At 40.1% G+C, this 25,715-nt stretch overlaps 1 protein-coding gene across 2 annotated transcripts in view; it reads right to left on the reverse strand.

Annotated features, from left to right (window-relative positions):
- Nucleotides 1-25,715, reverse strand: part of mob2a (MOB kinase activator 2a) — a 119,170-nt gene that overhangs the window by 49,565 nt on the left and 43,890 nt on the right. The window contains exon 1 of one of the 2 annotated variants that reach the window (XM_060915053.1): nt 3,433-3,614. The exons of the other annotated variant lie outside the window; for it this stretch is intronic. Coding sequence (XP_060771036.1) covers nt 3,433-3,470 — 38 coding nt within the window. The 5' untranslated portion in view covers nt 3,471-3,614. Of the gene's footprint in view, nt 1-3,432; nt 3,615-25,715 lie in introns of those variants that run through there. 2 annotated transcript variants of the gene reach the window in all.

The following is a 25,715-nucleotide window of genomic DNA, read 5'->3' on the forward strand; positions in this document are numbered from 1 at the left end:
CTCATTGGGCTTGTGACATGCTACCCAAATTCTGTGATATTTCGCCACTGGGGGCGCTATTTTTGGGCAAAATATCCAATCTTTCCTCAAATTTGGTCAAACTTCACGGCCACCCTCTTACTACCTCCCATGTCATGTATACCCCATTTTGGGAATTTTCGTCCATGGGGGGGCGCTGTTTTTGGCCGACGCAATTGCTCCAAAACGGGTTTTTGGTAAATAATTCCTTAATGCTTTTCCTTCACACCACTACCTTGTGATAGTACGTTGCTGTTGTAGACATTTATTTTTCCAACACATAATCGCTCATGTACAGCATAGCGCCACCTTCTGACATGGGAAAAACCAAAACATTTTTTCTTCAAAAATCAATATCTCATCTTCTATTTACTCAATCTTGACCAAACTTGATAGGCACACTCTTAACAGGTCACCTGACATATCTCCCAAATTTTGTAAACTTTTGCCACTGGGGGCGCTGTTTTCAGGCAACATTTTATATCTCGGCTTCTGATTGGTCAAACTTGATCAAACTTGACACAACAACTCTTCATAGGTCCCTTGACATGTATACCAAATTTGGTGAACTTTCACCACTGGGGGCGCTCATTGCGCTGTATCAGTTGCAGGAGAGGTGTTTACAATCATGAGGCACCAGGAGTATGTTGTTTTGGTTGCCTTAAACACACATGACTTGTGGGGAATGGGTAGGCAGTCGGGAGCAAGTGTTGTAGCGTTACATACAGACTAATAGATGTCTAACAGAAGACAATCCTATGTAGCTGTAGCTTGGTGACTGAGGAGGTAAATACATTAATTTGGTTGGGGAGCCATAGCATAAAATTTTCTGTCCATGACAACATCTCAGCGCACCGTGTACTCTGTGTCCGATTCTGTGCTTTGTCGCCATTGTGGGAGTACTGTCTCTTGCCGAAGAAGCTGTGGAAGGTTTTTCGCGGGGACGCATGCCCCCGCCCCCCTTGGCCGCTGGCGCGAGGGCCCGTCGAGGCCGCTTGCGGCTTTAATTGTTCTTGTTCTTTTGGCTGCTCCCAATTAGGGGTCGCCACAGCGGATCTTTCGTCTCCATTGCTCCGTCTTCCGCACCCTTCTCTACTACACCTGCCACTTTCATGTCCTCTCTCACCACATCCATGTATCTCCTCTTTGGCCTTCCTCGTTTTCATTTGCCTGGCAGCTCCATCCTCAACATTCTCCTTCCAACATGCTCTGCATCTCTTCTCAGGATGTGCCCATATCATCTCAGTCTCATCTCTCTTAGCTTAATTCCCATGCTGTCCCTCTGATGTGCTCGTTCCTTATCCTGTCCAACCTCCCATCGCAAACCTTAACATCCTCAACTCCGCCACCTCCAACTTTGCGTCCTGTCTCTTCGTTAAGGGTACGGTCTCCAATCCATACATCACAGCTGGTCTCACTACTGTCTTATACATCTTACCTTTCACTTTTGCTGGGACTTTCCTATCACAAATGACTCCCGAAATCCTTCTCCAACTGCTCCACCCTGCCTGCACTCTCTTTCTCACCTCACTATCGCAGCCCCCATTTTCCTGCACAGTTGACCCCAGGTACTTGAATTCACCAACTTTCTTTACGTCTACTCCTTGCATCTTCACTACACTCATCCTCATTGATGCACATGTATTCTGTTCGGCTCCGGCTCACTTTCATTCCTCTTCGTTCCAATGCATCCCTCCATCTCTACAAACCCAGCTCAACCTCCTTTCTACTTTCACCACATATCACAATATCATCGGCAAACATCATGTTCCATGGTGACTCTTGCCTCACTTCGTCCGTCAAGCTATCCGTCACTATGGCAAACAAGAAAGGACTCAAAGCAGATCCTTGATGGAGTCCCACCTTCAACCATTCAGTCGTTCCAACTGCACACCTCACTGCTGTCTCACTGTTCTCATACAGTACCAGTCAAAAGTTTGGAAACACCTTCAAATTCAATGTTTTTTTTTCTTTATTTTAATTAACTAAAAGACACTTCATGTCTTGAAGTAATGACTGACTGTTATTTCTCTTTACTTAGTTGAGTGGTTCTTGACATAATATGGATTACTACAGTTGTCAGACAGGGCTATTTACTGTATTTTTATTATTTACTCTTTACTGGTTGATGGTGTCAAATGCATTAAGGCGGCAATAAATTCCATTTTTGACAAGACACACCTGCTAATTGAGAAGCATTCCAGGTGACTACCTCATGAAGCTGGTTCAGATAATGCCAAGAGTGTGCAAAGCTGTTATCAACGTAAATTCAAGTTGTTTATTTGTCATATACACAATAACAGACACAGCGGTTTATTATTGGGTAATGAAATTCTTATTTTGCAACTGCCCGACCAAACTATGCTTACCAATATAAAAATAAATAAAAATTATATATATATATATATATATATATATATATATATATATATATATATATATATATATAAGTGCATATGGAATGCAAAATATAAAAGTAGAATGAAAAAATGAAGATACCATTTAAAAAAAAAAATAGGTGACAACTTCGAAGAATCTAAAAGACGAAACATGTTTAACACTTTTTTTGTTTACCATATAATTCCATATATGTTATTTCATAGTTTTGATGAGTTCAGTATTGTTCTACAATGTAGGAAAAAACATCGAATTTGAAGGTGTTTCCAAACTTTTGACTAATACTGTACATATACTACTCATACACTCACTCATACAATACCATAAACTCATCTCTCAGCACTCCATCATTCCCTTTCATTGTTATTATATTAAAATTCAAGACAAGAGTATTAGTTCAGATTTTTCACTCTGAGCTCTCTCATGCCTGATGCATGAATCCCATAACCTATAGTAACTGATAAACAATATCAACAATTCAAAAACTCTTTAATTGCATACATTTCAAATGGTTTGCAGTTAATTGGGATCCACTGTTTTTATCATTTCAACCACATCACACTGATCTCTTGTTGAGAGAAAATATCTTTAAATATGGGTGAATTTATCTATTATTTCTTATTAGAAGTTTACCAGAACTCAAATATAAGATTATTTAGCTTACTTTGAGACGCTTTTACTAATTTCAAGCCTTAAATTTTCTTATTCTATTGGCAGATAATTTTGCTTCTTTCTAGAATTGAATGCTTAAAATGAGCAAAATTATCTGCCAATAGAATAAGAAAATTTAAGGCTTGAAATTAGTAAAAGTGTCTCAAAGTAAGCTAAATAATCTTATATTTGAGTTCTAGTAAACTTCTAATAAGAAATAATAGATACATTCACCCATATTAAAGAGATTTTCTCTCAACAAGAGATCATTTTTTGCAGTGCAGACCCTCGGCCAGCTGAAAAGGTCTTTCACGCACTTTTCTCCCCCATGAGGATTTTGAAAAGTCGGCGAGTCTGCTCTCTCACCTGTTCAGCGTGTACGAGCCGTTTCGTTTGAATCTCATGCTGAAGCAGGGCAGCAGGATGGTGAGGGTCGCGGCTCTCCGGATGTCGCTTTGTTTCTCCGAGCAGCCTGTTCGCAGATCAAACACAGAGCAGGCTGGCTGTTGTGCAGCCGCTTTTCCAATTATGTGTGCGGCCGAGCCCGCCTCCCCTGATAGCCGCGCTTCCGCAGGGCGGCTCACACCGAGTCCGGGAGGAGAGAGCCGCTCTCAGGAGCGCAGGGCTGCGTCCCAAACCACTGCAGGACTCAAAACACGACGCTACTGACAAGCGCGCGCGCTCACAGGTGGTCATAGCAACACACCATACCAATGACTCGAATAATAAAAGGACCTTATTTTTTTCACGGTCCGAATCCTGCGCTCTGATTGGCTGGCGAGCGGCTCCGTATCCTAAGATACGGACCTCTGGCGACTCGCTCGTTCACAACAACAAACATAGTAGCATTTTTTGTCAACATTTATTTTTTTTAAATAAGATTATCAAAAGTCTTTATAAATTTTTGCCAGCATTTCTCAGGAGAATAGCATTAAATTTTACAGCATGGATAGCGATAACGACAGTGTTCACAGCGAGTTTTACTGCCCTGAGGAAGAAGAAATAAAATAAAACATTTCAGGAGAAAGCTAAAAACCTCTAACTTGCTAACCATGGCTGAATCCTGAATGACTCCTATTTAGGGAACTACATAGGCGGCAAAATGTAGTTTTTTCCAGCCATGGAAGTGCACTTGCATAGAGGATTTCGACGTGACGTCACAGGTCACGTGACGCCCCGGTGTCCGCCATTTTGAAGGTCAAGCTAGCTAATGTCAACAACATAGTAGCTGGTATGTTACTGTAGCAATGTTTACGTTCAGTCATTTGGATGACTGTTAAAACCTTTCAGTCTCAAGTTTTTCCTTTACTGTATTTACTAGTTTACTGACCTAGCGCGCTAGCTCGGGCAGGCTGGGAGCGAGCGCGCTAGGTCAGTAAACTAGTAAATACAGTAAAGGGAAAAACTTGAGGCTGAAAGGTTTTAACAGTCATCCAAATGACTGAACGTAAACATTGCTACAGTAACATACCAGCTACTATGTTGTTGACATTAGCTAGTGCTAACAGCTAGCTGCTAGTGCACTGCTACAACTACACCGACCCTAATAATACAGTTCTTGGTCATTGCCTGGTAACAGCAAATTTATAACAGGCCATGTCTCAACAGACTAAGAAGTTATTTCAATGACATTTAATAACATTTTGTTTATCCTGAGGACCGAAAGTAAACGAAAATGTGAACAAACCTTAGCTGTAATAAGATGGCGACCACCGGCTCCAGGGACGACCCGCTGATGTAGGCATGTTACCCAGCCTGGTTTTTAACGACATAGGTATACAGATCATGTGGGCCGAAGTCAGGTAAAGACGAGGGCTTGGTGTACTTCCGTACGTCAGTGAACAATCCTGGTGGAAGCAGGTAAACGTCGTTCTCTAAGCCTGCTAACCTCAATTTTTGCAAATACCTCTCCCTCTGCTCGCCCTGTAAGTGCCTTACGTCGCTGGATAGTGAAGGTGTTTTCTGCATCTCGCTCCTTTTTCTTTTATGTTTTTTCCCTGGTATTTCCCACACGCCTGACTGCAGGTCAGGAAGATCACCCGCGCTGCAAAGCCAGAAAAAGATAGCCTGGTAACGTGTACGGATCACGTACACCAGCATCATTGATTTTCTGGTGATATCGCTTCTTACTCGCGTCATCTAGGCCGGATAAAATACTCGACAATGAGACTTCGTCATGATCAACAGTGTATCGCTACCGGTAGTCGCCATATTTGTGACCGTCAAAATGGCGGCATAAATATTGTCGCTATGGAAACAATGACATAGGCCGAAATCCTCTATACCGAGGAGGAAGCCATTCGCATTACAGCCGTGAACGAGGATTCAAAATGGCGGCTCGGCTCGGTTTTCCCTTTCAGGCGCTCTCGTTTTCTGTTAGAATTTGGTAAAGAAAAAAATATATATTCTTTACCAGGTTAAGGTCAGTCCGTATGGTGAAATACCATGACCTTGGCCTTGAATACTGACCTCGGCCCAGAGGGTCTCGGTCAGTACTTTCAAGACCTCGGTCACAGTATTTCACAATACGGACCTCCCAGCTGGTAAATAACGCATTTTTTTCGCGGTCCGAATCCTGCGCTCTGATTGGCTGGCGAGCGGGTTACGGACCTCTGGCGACTCGCTCGTTCACAACATCAACAAACATAGTAGCATTTTTTGTCAACATTTATCTTTTTTTTTAATAAGATTTATTCATAAGATTATCAGAAATCTTATAAATTTTTGCCAGCATTTCTCAGGAGAATAGCATTAATTTTACAGCATGGATAGCGATAACGACAGTGTTCACAGCGAAAACAAGTTTTACTACCCTGAGGAAGAAGAAATAAAATAAAACATTTCAGGAGAAAGCTAAAAACCTCTAACTGTTGCTAACACTGAGCAAAAACATGGCTGAATCCTGAATGACTCCTATTTGTATAAATAGGGGACTACATAGGTGGCAAAATGTAGTTTTTTTCCTGCCGTGGAAGTGCACTTGTATACCGAGGAGGAAGCAATTGTGACCATTATTAAGACCATTGTTACCCTCCCCAGGAGTGGTCAACCAACAAAGTTCACTCCAAGAGCAAGGTGTGTAATAGAAGGCGAGGTCACAAAGGACCCCAGGGTAACTTCTAAGCAACTGAAGGCCTCTCTCACATAGGCTAATGCTAATGAGTCCACCATCAAGAGAACACTGAACAACAATGGTGTGCATGGCAGGGCTGCAAGGAGAAAGCCACTGCTCTCCAAAAAGAGCATTGCTGCTCGTCTGCAGTTTGCTAAAGATAACGTGGACAAGCCAGAAGGCTATTGGAAAAATGTTTTGTGGACAGATGAGACCAAAATAGAACTTTTTGGTTTAAATGAGAAATGTTATGTTTGGAGAAAGGAAAACACTGCATTCCAGCATAAGAACCTTATCCCATCTGTGAAACATGGTGGTGGTAGTATCATGGTTTGGGCCTGTTTTGCTGCATCTGGGTCAGGACGGCTTGCCATCATTGGTGGAACAATAAATTCTGAATTATACCAGTAAATTCTAAAGGAAAATGTCAGGACATCTGTCCATGAACTGAATCTCAAGAGAAGGTGGGTCATGCACCAAGACAACGACCCTAAGCACACAAGTTGTTCTACCAAAGAATGGTTAAAGAAGAATAAAGTTAATGTTTTGGAATGGCCAAGTCAAAGTCCTGACCTTAATCCAATGGAAATGTTGCAGAAGGACCTGAAGCGAGCAGTTCATGTGAGGAAACCCACCAACATCCCAGACTTGAAGCTGTTCTGTACAGAGGAATGAGCTAAAATTCCTCCAAGCCGGTGTGCAGGACTGATCAACAGTTAGCGGAAACGTTTAGTTGCAGTTATTGCTGCACAAGGGGGTCACACCAGATACTGAAAGCAAAGGTTCACATACTTTTGCCACTCACAGATATGCAATATTGGATCATTTTCCTCAATAAATAAATGACCAAGTATAATATTTTTTGTCTCATTTGTTTAACTGGGTTCTCTTTATCTACTTTTGGGACTTGTGTGAAAATCTGATGATGTTTTAGGTCATATTTATGCAGAAATATAGAAGTTTATAAAGGGTTCACAAACTTTCAAGCACCACTGTATAGTAAAGCAAAATAAACCCTAATAGGGTGATGTAATGCAACGCAAAGGGGCCTTATATACATATATATATGTGTGTGTGTATATATATATATATATATATATATATATATATATATATATAAAAATAATCACACACTATTTACCAGCGTAAGGTCAGTTCATATCGTGAAATACCATGACCGAGGTCTTGAAAATACTGACCGAGGCCTCTGGGCCTCGGTCAGTATTTTCAATACCTCAGACACGGTATTTCACGATATGGACCGACCTTAAGCTGGTAAATAATATATTTATTTTTTTCCTTTACCAAATTCTAATAGAAAATGAGAGCGCCCAAAAGGGAAACCATATTTAGAACAAACCTGCTACAAGCTCGTCAAAAACACACCCTGCCTGCTTGTGGACAGTTTCAAAGTCCCTTCCCACGCCACGTGGCGCACAGGGCAGCGCCAATCTCCGTTTCCATAGCCCTCTCGCCTATTACATAGCTAGGGTTACAGTGGGGGGCTAGTCCTCTGGCAACCGCGAGAGTTTGACTCCCCACTTGCATCTGTATTGCAGCGTGCCTTTCCGGACAGCAGTAGGTACCATTTTTATGATGGTCTTTGGTATGACTCAACCATGAATAGAACTCACAATCTTCCGATTGAGAGGTGGACACGCTAACCACTCGGCCAACTCACAGTTGTGGATGGTTTCCCTTTGCGAAAACCTCAACCAACTGCCGTTTACGGGCCACAAGGACTTCTCTTGACTTGTTGAACTCAGGGTCCGTGAAGATATTTAGTTTCGAGCCAGACTGATTCAGATCGTGCTGGATACTTCTCTGGAAAGATGTGAGCGAGGACGGCTCGTACATATCGGCATTTTTCTTTGTTGCAGACATGAAAAAGTTGCACAGCAACATGTTTAGTTCTTCACCATGTTTAATTCTTTCGACCTTCATTTAGGTTTCGACAGAACTTCCCAAAGACATTGAGGTCGTAAGTCGTCTTTTTTGTTGTATTTTCTGCCCTTTGCTCCTTAATAAACTGCTGGATTTCCTCGGCGTTAGCAACAATTACAGGTTTTCAGCTTTCTCCTGAAATGTTTTCTTTTATTTCGTCTTCCTCAGGGTAGTAAAACTCACATTCGCTCTGAACACTGTCGTTATCGCTATCCATGCTGTAAAATTAATGCTATTATATTGAGAAATGCAAAAATTAATGTTGACAAATTGCTACTACGTTTGTTGTTGTTGTGAACGAGCAAGTCACCAAAGGTCCACAAGTGAGGTCCAGATAGTAGGATTCCAGACCGGTCGTGAGCCAATCAGAGCGCACGATTTGATGGAAATCGGACCACGAAAAAAATAAAATGATATTTTAAACTTGTTGAGGACTGAGGGCCTGTACACTGGTAGCCTACTAGCCTATGGAGTTAGTACCGGAGGTAACATTCTAACTTGTTAGATCATTCATTCATATTCAGTAAAGCTGAGATCAGACTACACAAATTCAGCACAGACTTTTTTCAAAGAAATTTTCAGTGTTGGGCCCAAACACCATGGGCGTCACCAGCATTGAATGTGAAGGGGGCGTGTCCCCTTCACATTTCATAATTCTTCGTTTGGACCCCCACATTTAACATAAAATATTAGTTCACCCAGCGCCGTTTCTATTGCTTCGTGAAAGAATCCTTTCCACTTGATCAATAAGAGAATACACATACCACTGAAAATCCACTCCGGGTTTTCCAGGCGTTACCTACAACAACTCACCGCACGCAAGTGAAGTGAATCTCAGTGCAAGCAGAGAAATGTTGGTGCAGCTGCTGGAAAGTGGAGGAGGTGACGTCAGCCCCATTGCCACCTCACAATGTCTAGCTTTTGCTAAAACCTTATTCTTTTGTTATATGCCCTCAAAATTAACCCTAGGCCACATTAAATTAATGTTCAACTAAACAATGAAATAAGTTCAGCTTAATGGGGTATTCTTGGTTGATGATGAATTGTTTGCAGTATTTGCTCCCTCCCCAGACACAATGGACATAAGGACATTCTTTACAAAGAAGCGGAAAGCACCGTAAGTCAGAATTTCCCCACAGGACAGGGTTTTTTTTTTGTCTCAATGGAAATGTTAGTGCAGTTAGCTGGCTAGTCAATGTTAGATGTATCAGCTAGCTTAATGTTAGCTATCATTTAATTCAAACCCAGTAGGCCTGCCTTATTGTAATGCCAAGAATGAGGTCAAGTCTGCTCTGATGATATTTATTGATTCCCTGTTGTGATTTGAAGAACTTGTTTTGTCTGGTCTTTTCCAGTTTTCTGGAAAGTAAGATGGGAAATCAGTGTATGGGGAAGGAATAGTAGAAAGGAAAGCAATGGAGAGAGATGGATGTTATTCCAGGTGGATTGTAAAGGAAAGGGGGATAAAAGTTATGAAGTGGTAGAAATTGTGGTGGCACCAATGTAAGAAGGAGTTATATCTATAAATCTGTTTGTTATACTAATCTGTAAATGTTACTGTAGTACCACCATTGCATGTAGGTTGACAAAACTGCACTTGTTCATTGTGTGAAGTTCTCTTTTATGTGTTGTTGCTTGACACAGTGTAATTTTGTGTTATGAAGACTGCATGATGCCGTGTCATTTTTGTTATATCACTAAATCGGAAAAAAGTAAAACGCACCCACTAAAGTCACTGTTGGTGGTGAACAAAATTGCACCTGTTCGTTGTGTGAAGTTATTTTTTATGCGTCACCGTTGCTTGACACAGTGTGATTTTGTGTTATGAAGTTTGCATGATCCCATGTCATGCCTGTTCATTGTGTGAAATTATGAATATTCTTATTTTTAAACATACAGCTGAGTGTCACTATTGCTTGGCACAGTGGCATGTTGTGTTACATCTAAAACTAAATAAAAAAGGAAACAAAAAATAAAAAGTAAAATGCACCCATAAAGTCATTGTTGGTGATTAATTGTGTCACATTCATCTCATTATCTTAGGCAGAGCAGCGGGTTTAAAAACAGGCTGATGAATATATGGACTAGTTGAATGAGGACTTATTGTTGAGTCTCTAAAATAGTCATTGAATCAAGTGACTTTTGTAGGTAAAATTAGGTGTTTAACAACCTGTTAAAAATACACCAGAATGCAAGAAATGGTATCTAATTAATTAAAAATTTTCTGGGGGGAGGACCCCCGGCACGGTGGTGTAGTGGTTAGCGCTGTCGCCTCACAACAAGAAGGTCCGGGTTCGAGCCCCGTGGCCAGCGAAGGCCTTTCTGTGTGGAGTTTGCATGTTCTCCCCGTGTCTGCGTGGGTTTCCTCCGGGTGCTCCGGTTTCCCCCACAGTCCAAAGACATGCAGGTTAGGTTAACTGGTGACTCTAAATTGACCGTAGGTGTGAATGTGAGTGTGAATGGTTGTCTGTGTCTATGTGTCAGCCCTGTGATGACCTGGTGACTTGTCCAGGATGTACCCCGCCTTTCGCCTGTAGTTAGCTGGGATAGGCTCCAGCTTGCCTGCGACCCTGTAGCATTAAAAATGCTTCTGACGCCTCTCCCAAACACGAACATCAAAAAATGCAGAACGAGCAGTGTAGTGTGACATTATCAAAGAACAGCCATGAGGTATCTGGGACACCCCATGACACCACAATAAAAAGTCTAGCAAGTCAGAATTTTCGGGAGTTTCTCGCAGAGTTTGACAACTCCGACAACTCTCAGAAAACAAAAGTGCATCATTGTGCCTTTAGGGGTACAACGGCTTGTCACTGGAGCAGTACCCTCTAAGGTACTTATTTTGTACCATTTATATTCTGAGTGGAGCCCAGCGACCGGTGAGGGCCTTTCTGTGTGGAGTTTGCATGTTCTCCCCGTGTCCGCATGGGTTTCCTCCGGGTGCTCCGGTTTCCCCCACAGTCCAAAGACATGCAGGTTAGGTTAACTGGTGACTCTAAATTGACCGTAGGTGTGAATGGTTGTCTGTGTCTGTGTGTCAGCCCTGTGATAACCTGGTGACTTGTCCAGGGTGTACCCCGCCTCTTGCCCATAGTCAGCTGGGATAGGCTCCAGCTTGCCTGTGGCCCTGTAGAACAGGATAAGCGGCTATAGATAATGGATGGATGGATGGATGGATGGATATACTGAATGGAGGGTGGCACAGTGGTGTAGTGGTTAGTACTGTCGCCTCACAGCAAGAAGGTCCTGGGTTCGAGCCCAGCGGTCTGCAAGGGCCTTTCTGTGTGGAGTTTGCATGTTCTCCCTGTGTCTGCATGGGTTTCCTCTGGGTGCTCCGGTTTCCCCCACAGTCCAAAGACATGCAGGTTAGGCTAATTGGTGGCTCTAAATTGACCGTAGGTGTGAATGTGAATGGTTGTTGTCTCTGTGCCAGCCCTGCGATAACCTGGTGACTTGTCCAGGGTGTACCTCCCCCATAGTCAGCTGGGATAGGCTCCAGCTTGCCTGCGACCCTGTAGAACAGGATAAGTGGCTATGGATGGATATACTGAATGGGAACATATACAGCATGTACCTTTTTGACCCTAAAAAGGTACACATCTTGAAGTCCAATAATGAACCCCAGAGGATACATTAGTGTAGATTGTACCTTGGGGGACAGAAATGGACTCCTACTGTACCCCTATTTCTGACAGTGTATGACAAGTTCTTTGATGGCCATGATTGACAATTTCTTGACCCTCCTCCCCGATGATACACAAGGACGTGAATGATGATTGGTTGGAGTCAAACTTGTAATGTTGCCAATCTCCTGACCAAGACATGACCAGAAATTATGGCACTATGAATACCTAATCTGACATAGTGAAAGACAAAAATATTGTGTAGTGTGATCCCAGGATAACAGGTTAATCCTGGTCAGAGTGGCAGTGGCTCTGGAGCCTATCCCATGAACACTGGGTGTGAGGCAGGAACAATACCTACTGTGCCAGTGTAGTAGCTAACTACATTAAAATACTAAATCAGTGGTGGTATACTATTTAGAGATTCGCTTACATATATTATTTGAATAAACACCCAACAATATGAATAAGATTACTTTGTGAAAATAAATATTTCTGAGTTCTGATGGAAAAAAGAACATAGAATATAATGCAACTTTAAACTTACTGTTGAGTACTGCGGACATGTTATACTGGTACGAGGCTATGCAGTGAATATCACATGTTGCATACAATCAAAAGCTGGTTTTCCACTGTGCAATTTCAGCTGTCTTTCAAGATTATTTCTTGTCTCACTGGATGAAATGATCCCAATAAAATCTTGGCCTGGATTCTGGAACAGACTGTGTGGTATAGACTGCCCTCCATTTCAGATTACACAATTAAGGTCCTCTAAAGATAGACCAGCTGTTAAAGAAAATTACTATTCTTATTATTACTAGTGGGCGGCACGGTGGTGTAGTGGTTAGCGCTGTCGCCTCACAGCAAGAAGGTCCAGGTTCGAGCCCCGTGGCCGGCGAGGGCCTTTCTGTGTGGAGTGTGCATGTTCTCCCCGTGTCCGCGTGGGTTTCCTCTGGGTGCTCCGGTTTCCCCCACAGTCCAAAGACATGCAGGTTAGGTTAACTGGTGACTCTAAATTGACCGTAGGTGTGAATGTGAGTGTGAATGGTTGTCTGTGTCTATGTGTCAGCCCTGTGATGACCTGGCGACTTGTCCAGGGTGTACCCCGCCTTTCGCCCATAGTCAGCTGGGATAGGGTCCAGCTTGCCTGCGACCCTGTAGAACAGGATAAAGCGGCTAGAGATAATGAGATGAGATGAGATTATTACTAGTCTTCAAAGTGAGCTTGTGGTAAGAAGGATTTTTTTCCTGTCCATTAGCATGCTTCATTTTCATTCATGTATCACCTTTGCCACTACCATATTTGTAGCTCTCCCATGAGTTTCATGTGATCGATCCTCTGTCATCATTCTTTTAGACAAGCATCATAACAGCAGTCACACACAGATTTTCATCAAAAATGTCCGACAATGGCATAATTTTGTCATCATCATCATCATCAGTCTTCACACTAAACTGGCTACTAGTGAGCATGTCATGTTATACATTCTAATACCACCAATCTCAATTCACAATCAAATAATAATTTTATTGTTTGCAATCTTTGGCTATGACAGCAAAATCAGGCTAAAGCAGTTTATTCTATCCACATTCACTGGATATCAGCAATCGCGTGCTCTGATTGGCTACTCTACTATTAGGCTATCAGCTCATATACCATGAATAGAGAAAACCAAAACGGCAGAGCATGTTGCTGAACCAGCTAAGGACGAAATAAAAACTCTACTCAAAAACAACCCCCACCCCCCAAAAAAAGCAACAAAATATGGAATAAAAAGTTTTTGATGGTAAAACGTAAACTTTATTTTTCAAGAATTATTATTATAGCACTTTTCACAAATTGCTCCTGTCATTTTACTGGTTTGTTTACATTCTAAGCGGAAATGATTTTGTCAGATGGTTTGTATAAAGTTATTATTTATCAAATTTGCAAAAAATAAAAATGCTCTATTTCTCAAAATCCAGTGAATGTGGATAGAATAAAACAGTTATTCCACTCAATCTCCTTGTACATGGCTTATAGCTGACATGGCACATCAGCTCATGTATGACTCGGTTTCATGGAATAACTGTTAAGTATGCCCAGCTTTGATATGCCTTTTAGTAGTTCAATCCCCAATGCTGTGATAATAACAATACACTAAGCTTGAGATAATATAATGTGCATTTAGATAACACTATCACATCCAAGAAAAGTGAGATGCAGAAGGCGAAAGACACACCAAGCCAACTGTCTGCCATGAGATGCAGCTGAGTGAAGACAGCCAGCATTTTAGCGGTTATAATGCATCCTGCATCGCTGGCACCAATTGGCCCAACTGGGCATGTTGAATCAGAGCCTAAATATTCTTTACAGGAGAAGGGAAACCAAAATAAGCAAAGCAAGCATAAGACACTATCCAGATGGCACACACCCAGTATACCTCAGTCCTCAACTTCTACCAATCTAATCATTATTTGTAAACTTCATACAGTACATCATCTTTGATAGTTAGCTAGACCTATATTTCTGCATCAAAATGGCCAAGCAGATTCATAATAGTGTGAACCTGGTATCTATGGCAATTTATTTGGCTACATTTCTACAACTGTTCTACAATTCTAGGTTTTCCTGCCCTTTTTTTTTTTTTTGAGATTACGAATACAGACTACTGCCACCTCCTGGAATGGAATCAACACAGAGCGTACATCCCTACTATCTTCTGTTATATCTGCAGTGTGCTCAAAAATCAGGGAACAGTAGATGATCCTCAGATGGCCTTGGTTGGTGCTAGTTCTTTGACTTCAGTTTTTAATTAAGGCTCCATGTTCTATAAGGTGGATTTTAATTTACAACCCCGATTCCAAAAAAGTTGGGACAAAGTACAAATTGTAAATAAAAATGGAATGCAATAACTTACAAATCTCAAAAACTGATATTGTATTCAGAATAGAACATAGACAACATATCAAATGTCAAAAGTGAGACATTTTGAAATTTCATGCCAAATATTGGCTCATTTGAAATTTCATGACAGCAACACATCTCAAAAAAGTTGGGACAGGGGCAATAAGAGGCTGGAAAAGTTAAAGGTACAAAAAAGGAACAGCTGGAGGACCAAATTGCAACTCATTAGGTCAATTGGCAATAGGTCATTAACATGACTGGGTATAAAAAGAGCATCTTAGAGTGGCAGCGGCTCTCAGAAGTAAAGATGGGAAGAGGATCACCAATCCCCCTAATTCTGCGCCGACAAATAGTGGAGCAATATCAGAAAGGAGTTCGACAGTGTAAAATTGCAAAGAGTTTGAACATATCATCATCTACAGTGCATAATATCATCAAAAGATTCAGAGAATCTGGAAGAATCTCTGTTTGTAAGGGTCAAGACCGGAAAACCATACTGGGTGCCCGTGATCTTCGGGCCCTTAGACGGCACTGCATCACATACAGGCATGCTTCTGTATTGGAAATCACAAAATGGGCTCAGGAATATTTCCATAGAACATTATCTGTGAACACAATTCACCGTGCCATCCGCCGTTGCCAGCTAAAACTCTATAGTTCAAAGAAGAAGCCGTATCTAAACATGATCCAGAAGCGCAGACGTCTTCTCTGGGCCAAGGCTCATTTAAAATGGACTGTGGCAAAGTGGAAAACTGTTCTGTGGTCAGACGAATCAAAATTTGAAGTTCTTTATGGAAATCAGGGACGCCGTGTCATTCGGACTAAAGAGGAGAAGGACGACCCAAGTTGTTATCAGCGCTCAGTTCAGAAGCCTGCATCTCTGATGGTATGGGGTTGCATTAGTGCGTGTGGCATGGGCAGCTTACACATCTGGAAAGACACCATCCATGCTGAAAGGTATATCCAGGTTCTAGAGCAACATATGCTCCCATCCAGACGACGTCTCTTTCAAGGAAGACCTTCCATTTTCCAACATGACAATGCCAAACCGCATACTGCATCAATTACAGCATCATGGCTGCGTAGAAGAAGGGTCCGGGTACTGAACTGGCCAGCCTGCAGTCCAGATCTTTCACCCATAGAAAACATTTAGCGTATCATAAAACGGAAGATACAACAAAAAAGACCTAAGACAGTTGAGCAACTAGAATCCTACATTAGACAAGAATGGGTTAACATTCCTATCCCTAAACTTGAGCAACTTGTCTCCTCAGTCCCCAGACGTTTACAGACTGTTGTAAAGAGAAAAGGGGATGTCTCACAGTGGTAAACATGGCCTTGTCCCAACTTTTTTGAGATGTGTTGTTGTCATGAAATTTAAAATCACCTAATTTTTCTCTTTAAATGATACATTTTCTCAGTTTAAACATTTGATATGTCATCTATGTTCTATTCTGAATAAAATATGGAATTCTGAAACTTCCACATCATTGCATTCCATTTTTATTTACAATTTGTACTTTGTCCCAACTTTTTTGGAATCGGGGTTGTAAGAGATCAAAACTAAAATTAGCTTAAAATTTTAATATGTGTATGTATGTGTATATAATGTGTGTGTGTATACATACATATATATACACACATATATACATACATACACATATATAATATACACACACACACACATATATATACACCGTATATATATATATATATATATATATATATATATATACACACACACACACACACACACACACATACACACACACACACACACTAGTGCATCTCAGAAAATTTGAATATTGTGAAAAAGTTCAATATTTTCCATCAGTTATTTAAGAAAGTGAAAATGTTATATATTATAGACTCATTACACATAAACTAAAATGTTTCAAGCATTTTTCTATTTTAATTTTAATCAGTATGGCACACAGTACAAAACATTAAAAAAAAAACCATCTCAAAATATTAGAATATTTCATTTCGAGTTTGAGTAAAACAGTATGAACTGTTCATCTCTCATCTCTCTTCATGATTGTGGTCTAGTTCAGTACACACAACCACAATCATGGGGAAGACTGCTGACTTGACTGTTGTCCAGAAGATGATCACTGATGGGTCATTCCATGCCAAATCAACAAATATCTGACAAATTTATGCTCGACCATCTCAGATTTCAATGAAATTTGGAGGGCTCAGAGATACTATTAAAAGAAGTTAATCCCCAAAATTTGAGCTTCCTATCTCCAACGGTTTCAGAGATACAGGCATTTGAATTTTTCGATTTTTTTGCATTTTGCTCAAAACATACATATTTCAAAGTGTAATATAATCTTTATTATGCAAGATAGAAGCCTAAAATTTTGCACAGAGAGACTCAATGTCTTGTACTACAAGCTTCAACTTAGAATTTCAATGGTCATTGTATATTAGATGGTGATTTTAACAAGGAAATTAAAAAGACAAATTTGCATTTTTTGCATTTTTAATTCATTCTGGAAGCTTGCCTGTGGCAGTAATGCTAATTAAGAATGTTATTCAAATCTACACAGAAATATCTACCAATTTCAGTTTTACCAAGTCTCCACTATTCCTAGTTTGTCTGTAATAGGGTTTTGAAATTCGCCGATTTCTAAAACATGCCATTTTCAGTAGCATGGATTCCAATGTGGGATAGCAGGTAGGAACTTGTAAATTTTTTTCAGTAATCTCCTAGACCCATATTTTATATTTCCAAGTTTTTGTTCTGTGTCTCTCAAGTATTTCTGAGCTACAGGTGTTTAAAAAATCCATTTTTTCCAAATTCGAATTTTTGACATTATTTCTATTTTATTGATGATTAAGGACTGATAAATACAACTAAATGATTTGTATAGATAAGGAAACATTTTACTTGTGTTCATGTCACAGAAATATGGTTTTAAAAATATTATCATTTTGAAATAAGCTAAATAATATATGAACATTTCACATTTTTCAGTAAATATATATATAAAAACTAAAGAAGTCAGTCATTTTTCATATAAATCACTTAACTTACAATTTCTGTTGTATGTTAGTTTATGGGCGGCATGGTGGTGTAGTGGTTAGCGCTGTTGCCTCACAGCAAGAAGGTCCTGGGTTCGAGCCCCGGGGCCGGCGAGGGCCTTTCTGTGTGGAGTTTGCATGTTCTCCCCGTGTCCGCGTGGGTTTCCTCCGGGTGCTCCGGTTTCCCCCACAGTCCAAAGACATGCAGGTTAGGTTAACTGGTGACTCTAAATTGACCGTAGGTGTGAATGTGAGTGTGAATGGTTGTCTGTGTCTATGTGTCAGCCCTGTGATGACCTGGCGACTTGTCCAGGGTGTACCCCGCCTTTCGCCCGTAGTCAGCTGGGATAGGCTCCAGCTTGCCTGCGACCCTGTAGAAGGATAAAGCGGCTAGAGATGATGAGATGAGATGTTAGTTTATGGCAGTCAGAATCTTTCTTTAGTCCAATTCCTATAGAACAGGGAGGAAGTTCAGCCATTTCTAGATGTCTAAGAACAAACTCATTTATACTGATATCAAATTGAAAGCAACTACAATTAAATTCCCTAGTCAACTATTCAAAATATCCAATCCTTGCAAAGAAACACGTTCAGTTAATAACACTGGTAAATTTTCTCAGTGCTCTGTATTACAATGTATTTAATATAATCCAAGCAATATAATGTTATCTGAACAAGTATGCAGTTTACAGACTCTAAAACTATAAGATATGAGCCACCTGTTCTGGTATCAAAGGTCACCTATTGTGCTGTGTTGATATTGATAAGGCTGGCTGTTGACTGGTACACAATAGCTGGTCATTGATTGCTAATGTTACACAGTCTTAGATTAAAATCAATTTACAAATAATTAATACTGAGCATTAATTGAAATTTTATTTAAAATTGAGGAAGAAACATGTCTCCTAACCTACCTGAGCCTTATTGAAGCATTTATTAACCCTCAAATATCAGTTATATGAAAATATATCAAAAATTCGAATTTGGTGAAAATGGTTTTTTTAAATGCCTGTAGTTTAAAAATACTTGAGAGACACAGAACAAAAATTTGGAAATATAAAATATGGGTCTTGGGGATTACTGAAAAAAATTTACAAGTTCCTAACTGCTATCCCACATTGGATTTCTTGCTACTGAAAATGGCATGTTTTAGAAATCGGTGAATTTCAAAACCCTATTACAGACAAACTAGGAATAGTGGAGACTTGGTAAAACTGAAATTGGTAGATATTTCTGTGTAGATTTGAATAACATTCTTAGTTTAAGCATTACTGCCACAGGCAAGCTTCCAGAATGAGTTAAAAATGCAAAAAATGCAAATTTGTCTTTTTAATTTCCTTGTTAAAATCACCATCTAATATACAATGACCATTGAAATTCTAAGTTGAAGCTTGTAGTACAATACATTGAGTTTCTCTGTGCAAAATTTTAGGTTTCTATCTTGCATAATAAAGATTATATTGCACTTTGAAATATGTATGTTTTGAGCAAAAAACAAAAAAAATTGAAAAATTCAAATGCCTGTATCTCTGAAACTATTGGTGATAGGAAGCTCAAGTTTTGGGGATTAACTTCTTTTAATAGTATCTCTGAGCCCTCCAAATTTCATTGAAATCTGAGATGGTTGGGCATAACCTCTTGTTGATTTGGCATGGAATGACCCTGATGCCCTCCACAAGGAGGGTAAGCCACAAAAGGTCATTGCTGAAAAGGGTGGCTGGAAAAGGTGCACAAGCAACAGGGATGGCCGCAGTCTTGAGAGGATTGTCAAGAAAAGTTGATTCAAGAACTTGGGAGAGCCTCACATGGAGTGGACTGAGGCTGGTGTCAGTGTATCAAGACCCATCACGAACAGACATCTTCAAGAAAGGGGATACAACTTTCGCATTCCTAATATCAAGCTACTCCTGAGCCAGAGACAATGTCAGAAGTGTCTTATCTGGGCTAAGGAGAGAAAGAAATGGACTGTTCCTCAGTGGTCCAAAGTCCTCTTTTCAGATGAAAGTATATTTTGTATTTAATTTGGAAATCACGGTTCTAGAGTCTGGAGGAAGAGTGGAGAGGCACAGAATCCAAGGTGTTTGAAGCCCAGTGTGAAGTTTCCACAGTCTGTGATGATTTGGGGTGCTGGTGTTGGTCCACTGTATTTTATCAAGTCCAAAGTCAACACAGCCATCTACCAGGAGATTTTAGAGCACTTCATGCTTCCATCTGCTGACGAGCTTTTTGGAGATGCTGATTTCCTTTTCCAGCAGGACTTAGCACCTACCCACAGTGCCAAAACTACTACCAAATGGTTTGCTGACCATGATATTACTGTGTTTGATTGGCCAGCCAACTTGCCTGACCTGAACCCCATGGGGAATCTATGGGGTATTGTCAAGAGGAAGATGAGAAACACCCGACCCAAAAATACAGATACGCTGAAGGCCACTATCAAAGCAGCCTGGGCTTCAATAACACCTCAGCAGTGCCACAGACTGATCACCTCCATGCCACACCGCATTGATACAGTAATTCATGGTAAAGGAGCCCCAACCAAGTATTGAGTGTATAAATGAATATACTTTTCAGAAGTTGGACATTTCTGTATTGTAGATCCTTTTTTTGATTGATCTTAGGGAATATTCTAACAATTTGAGATACTGGATTTCTGATTTTCATGAGTTATAAGCCATAATCATCAAAATTAAAACAAAAAAGGCTTTAAATATTTCACTTTACATGTAATGAATATAGAATATATGAAAGTTTACCTTTTTGAATTAAATTATGAAAAAAAGGAACTTTTTCATGGTATTCTAATTTTTTGAGACGCACTAGTATATACACATATATATATATATATATATATATATATATATATATATATATATATGCACACATATATACACACATTTATATTATATTATATTATATTATATTATATTATATTATATTATATTATATTATATTATATATAAAAAAAACCCCACAAATTGCTGGGTTCCCTTAAAAAGTAACTCTACATTAAGATTCTGATAAAAACAGAAAGGAGCCCCAGGATGAATTCTGATGAGAGCCAAGATCTACTGTATCTGCTGTTATTTAAGATACTGTCACATCTTAAATAACAGCAAAATGACTACTCTGTAAAGGCAAGTGAGAAATCCAAAGAAAATATCCAAAGGCAATCTTCTCCTAGCCAAATAGTACTACAAAATGTCTATTTCATTGAGAGTCTCCTGACCCGCTAAATCCTACTCATACATTGCATCATGATTGGCTGATATAAATCAGACAAGCTGATCAACCAACTAGTAGAACTATCTTGCCACTGATGCAATCCAGAGCTTTTATTCTGTTCTTTCATGCTATTTTTTAACAGTAATCAGGAATCATTTAGGCATTTCTGTCCTATGTTACAGAAAACTGTCTCTTGGGCAGCATGGTGGTGTAGTGGTTAGCACTGTCATGTCACAGCAAGAAGGTTCTGGGTTTGAGCCCAGCAGCCAATGGGGGCCTTTCTGTGTGGAGTTTGCATGTTCTCCTGTGTCTGCGTGGGATTCCTCTGGGTGCTTTGGTTTCCCCCACAGTCCAGAGACATGCAGGTTAGGTTAACATGGATCGGCCTTGAGTAAGGCACCTAACCCCCAACTGCTCCCTGGGCACTGTAGCATAGCTGCCCACTGCTCTGGGTATGTGTGTGTGTGCTCATTGCTCACTTGTATGTGTGCATACATGTGTTCACTGCTTGAGATGGGTTAAATGCAGAGGAGGAATTTCACTGTGCATGTGACAAATAAGGCCCTGTCCACACGGCAACGGATTCAGGTGAATCTGATAAAATTGTTTATCGTTTCGGCCTGGCGTCCACACGGCACCGGCGTTTTGGGTGCCCCACAACGATATTTTTTGAGAACGGGTTCCATTGTGGAAAAATCTGGCAACGGCGCCGTTGCGAAGTCCTCTGGATGAGTAGAACGGATTTGTTTACGATGACGTCACAACCACATGACTAGAACAAGCAGCACTCTCGCTGTTTTGTATGAACCACTGCATTGCATTCACTTTTGTATACAGCTTTTCTTTTAAATAAACAAGTAACTGAACCATTTCTTGAATTTCTTTTTTTTATTGGATAAGACTGCTTTTCAAAATGTTCACACACAATATAAAAAGTTATATAAATTATATAAAAATGCTTTTCAAAATGTTCACACACAATAAGAAAATTAAGTTATATAAAACTATGCACACTAATAAAACTAATTTGTACACACAGAAGGCACGATTTCCTCGCGTAGTCGCAGCCATCTTCTTCTTGTTGTGTGTTTGTTCCTGACAGTGCTTCACACCGGGTAGAAGAAGGGGTTTATGCGCATGCGTCTACTTCTTCTATTGTTCTGGTGTCTCCGATGGGACCGTGTTACAGCGCCCCTAGAGGTGTGGCATGTGTATTGCATCGTTTTCAGCAAGCGTGGCGTTGCCATATGTACCTGATATTTTACTGATCCGTTGCCCATGTGGACGCGATATTTTTTTTAATAAAATCTCGTTGCCGTTGTCGTGTGGATGTAGCCTAAAGCCTTCTTCTTCTTCTTCAGGACCAGAAGGTTGTTTCATAGCTTCCTTAAGAAGGTGCTTTTTGGTTCATTCATGTAGAGGACTGACTGCAGATGATAAATGACACTCTCCCTCTCTCTGGTTCAGCAGCTCATGGGCCATTCATTAGAACATCAGCTAACTGGCTGGCCTTTTGCGATTGATCTGCTACTGCAGAATGGGAGGTTATGCAATCCCCTCTGAGGCCCAGCAGTTATACGGGGCCTCGACTGCAGCAGGAACACACTGTGCTAGGACACGTTTGGTGAAAAGAAAACAGCATAAAGTGTGTGTGTCTGTTCACACACCCTTTTTGGTCCTCCTCTCTCATCTTGTACGAGCTGTGAATCTTAATGAGGGTGGCTGTTTGCAAACGGTCCCATAACTTTGTACACTGTTAGAAAATGTGAGGTTGAAAGTTCAATATGCAGAAATGTGGGAGGAGGATCAACTTCAGCAAATACAGCATAGCTTCTAGATTTTTAAAACAGTGTCCTAAACTATGAAGGCATTAAACAACTTCACTAATTTCTGCATAGACTTAAAAAGTGCCCCAGTGACTTTGGGTAGTTGTTGTCTCTTTTGCTAGTTTTTTGTATCTGTTTTGAGCCCATTTTGATTTCTGAATGTGTTGAGAAGGCGACTACACTGCATTTATAGAACTAGAAGGAACTCTGTAGAGTGTATACCTCCACCAAGCCACATATTATCAAGATCAAAATCAAAATCACTTGAACCTAGGATAATAATAAAGCTGTACACCAAATTTCATCAAAATGCATTCACTAAAAAATTCTGGATCCACATACAGTACTGTGTAAAAGTCTTAAGCACCCTTTTTTCCATCTAAACTTTATTATCGATTTCCATTTTATGACTTCTACATTATCGAGTCAGTACAAAAACATTTTAGTGTTCCAAACGTTCATTTCTAACACAAAATTACATATTACAGAAAAAAATATGTTTGTATCTGCAGCATATTACATAAGAGAGCACTTTTCAGATTACTGGGTTTTGGTGCAAAATTAAGAAGCGAGTGTGACAAAGTGTCCAGAAGAACTGTGGCTGGTTCTGTAAGATGCTCAGGAAAACCTACAGCTCATTTCCTTATGAAACTGCACTCACTGTACCTGAGACTTTTTTTTAAGCAAAGGGTCATCTCACACCAAATATTGTCTATATTTCATTTATTATGGCTTACTGCTGTTTATAGTATTTTAACGTTGAAACATTTCATTATCTTTAAGCCATTTTTAGTCTATAGCATGTCTAAGACTTTTCCACAGTACTGTACATATCTGAATTCTGAATCAACATATACATATCCAGATTTGCATCAAAATCTAATTAATTGTTCCTTGGCTCATGGCTCACCTTTCCTCAAAATTTCATCAAAATCTATTCACTACTTTTTGAGTTACAGACAAACAGAGGTAAAAACATAACCTCCTCCAACAAAGTTGGCTGAGGTAATAAGATTGATCCAATGAACAAGCTGCTCTTCAGGTCCAATCTGAACTTAACCTGCATCTTTGAACATATTCCAGCTTTTTTTTTTTCCCCTTCCAGAGCTTAAAGTTTCAAGTCCATCAGAGACAGCCCTTTGGTGCTAACGCTTGCCAAAAAATTACAACACAGGGATGTGTCTCTGACAAGAAGCATCCATCAAAAGTTTAGACTGTAAGAGCTGGGTACTGGAACTTAATAGAGATGAAAGTCCAAAGGTTCCAACTTACATATATTACAGTCTACAGTTCTCCAAAGACCAAAAGCTATGCAAGCTTTCCAAGACAATATGTAAAACAGTTTTTTAAAAAGCATCAATATCATTTTTGAAGCTACTGCCTCATAGAGGCGAAGCGAGGCAGTAGCCACTGTCATCGTGTTGTAAGAATGAGTGTAACAATAACGCACTGCGCATGTGCATATGCATAAGCATAACAAATCACCAGAACGGCGAATCGTGATCTCGCGATACGAACAGTTGATCTCGCATTATCAAAGGCACACAAGAACGAGTGGTGATGCCATTATGTCATCGTGTTGTAAGAATGAGTGTAACAATAGCGAAACTTCGTAACCAATCAGCACTTATCCTGATCAAGTTTGATTACCCGTTCTACTTCTTGATAAACTTCGGAACCAATCAGAACCAGAAACGAAATAAGAGAAACCTCGTTATAACTTCGTAGTATCAGAAGATAATCGGCAGATAAAAAGATAAACGAAATTCATCTCGTGGTTCGCCAAGGCTACCGATTCGATATCAAGTAAGTGGTGTTTTTATTTTAAGAAAATTGACCTTTTGATTATCACAGCTTTTGTTTGGTCCTTCTGAAAGGTCAAATGAAAACTTACAAAACCTTTTTTGAGCTTTTTGGCAGATACAGTATATTGAAAAGCTGATATCAAACTTCTACAATTCGCTTTGGAGTCTTTACACTACACTTGTGAAACAAATGTGCTCATTAGTACTAAATAATGCTTCGAAGACAATTCATGTACAAGTGCTTTCTTACCATTTTGAAAATAGATATAGTTCACAGTACTGTATTTTGAACAAAACAAACAGAGTAACCAAAATACTACACGCCCTGATGCTGATCACAGCTTGGTGATGCTTGTAAGAGATGAGGCGAGTATATATATATATATATATATATATATATATATATATATATATATATATACTGTATGGACATGGGATCAGAAAACAAACAATATCTTATTTATATATAAGCAGTAGCCACATATACCCATAGGGTATTTTTATAAGTCCAACAGAAAGGTTTTTGTTGCCTATTCCCTCCAGCATATGTTGTGAGAGGAGAACCACAGAGCAGGTTTCACATAGACCATGTGGTATGAGTGACATGAGTGGAGCCTGAAACATGACAGAGCCCCTGATGCACATTGTGCCGACCTAATCAAATCAATCAAGAGCAGTGAGACCGGACAAAGGACAGAACAGCCACATCTACATCACAGCCTCTATTTAAAAATCTTTTTGCTGTTTCCTTTATCTGTTCCAGACTCCGTGTCTGCAGAGATGCTGGAGTTTGCTGCTCAGGATATGAATATGATATGATATCCAGAACACTGATAGAAGTGGAATGCACAAGATGCCGGAGCGGAGCAGAGACAGGACAGGAGTCATGAACTGCAATTACAATCTAGTCCTAATCTGAGCCAAGATTTGTTTAGACTTGTGCACATCTGCAGTGATGAACAGAGACGAGAGAAGTCCAAACATCATAAACCACAAGGATCGGACAAATGTGCTTATAAACTTATGAAACTGCATGATTTACGTGAAACAAAGTGAGCTTTTCTAATTAAGGCTGTGTGTGTGTTGGTATTCGGTCCAGAGGGTTGAGGTCTTTGAGCTGTGACGTTGCACCTACAGGAGACTGCACAGTGTCACTGGACTGGACTGGACTTTCTTTCCTCTTCTGTCTCTATTAAA

Source organism: Neoarius graeffei, chromosome 2, assembly GCF_027579695.1.
Source record: "Neoarius graeffei isolate fNeoGra1 chromosome 2, fNeoGra1.pri, whole genome shotgun sequence".
Taxonomy (NCBI): Eukaryota; Metazoa; Chordata; class Actinopteri; order Siluriformes; family Ariidae; genus Neoarius; species Neoarius graeffei.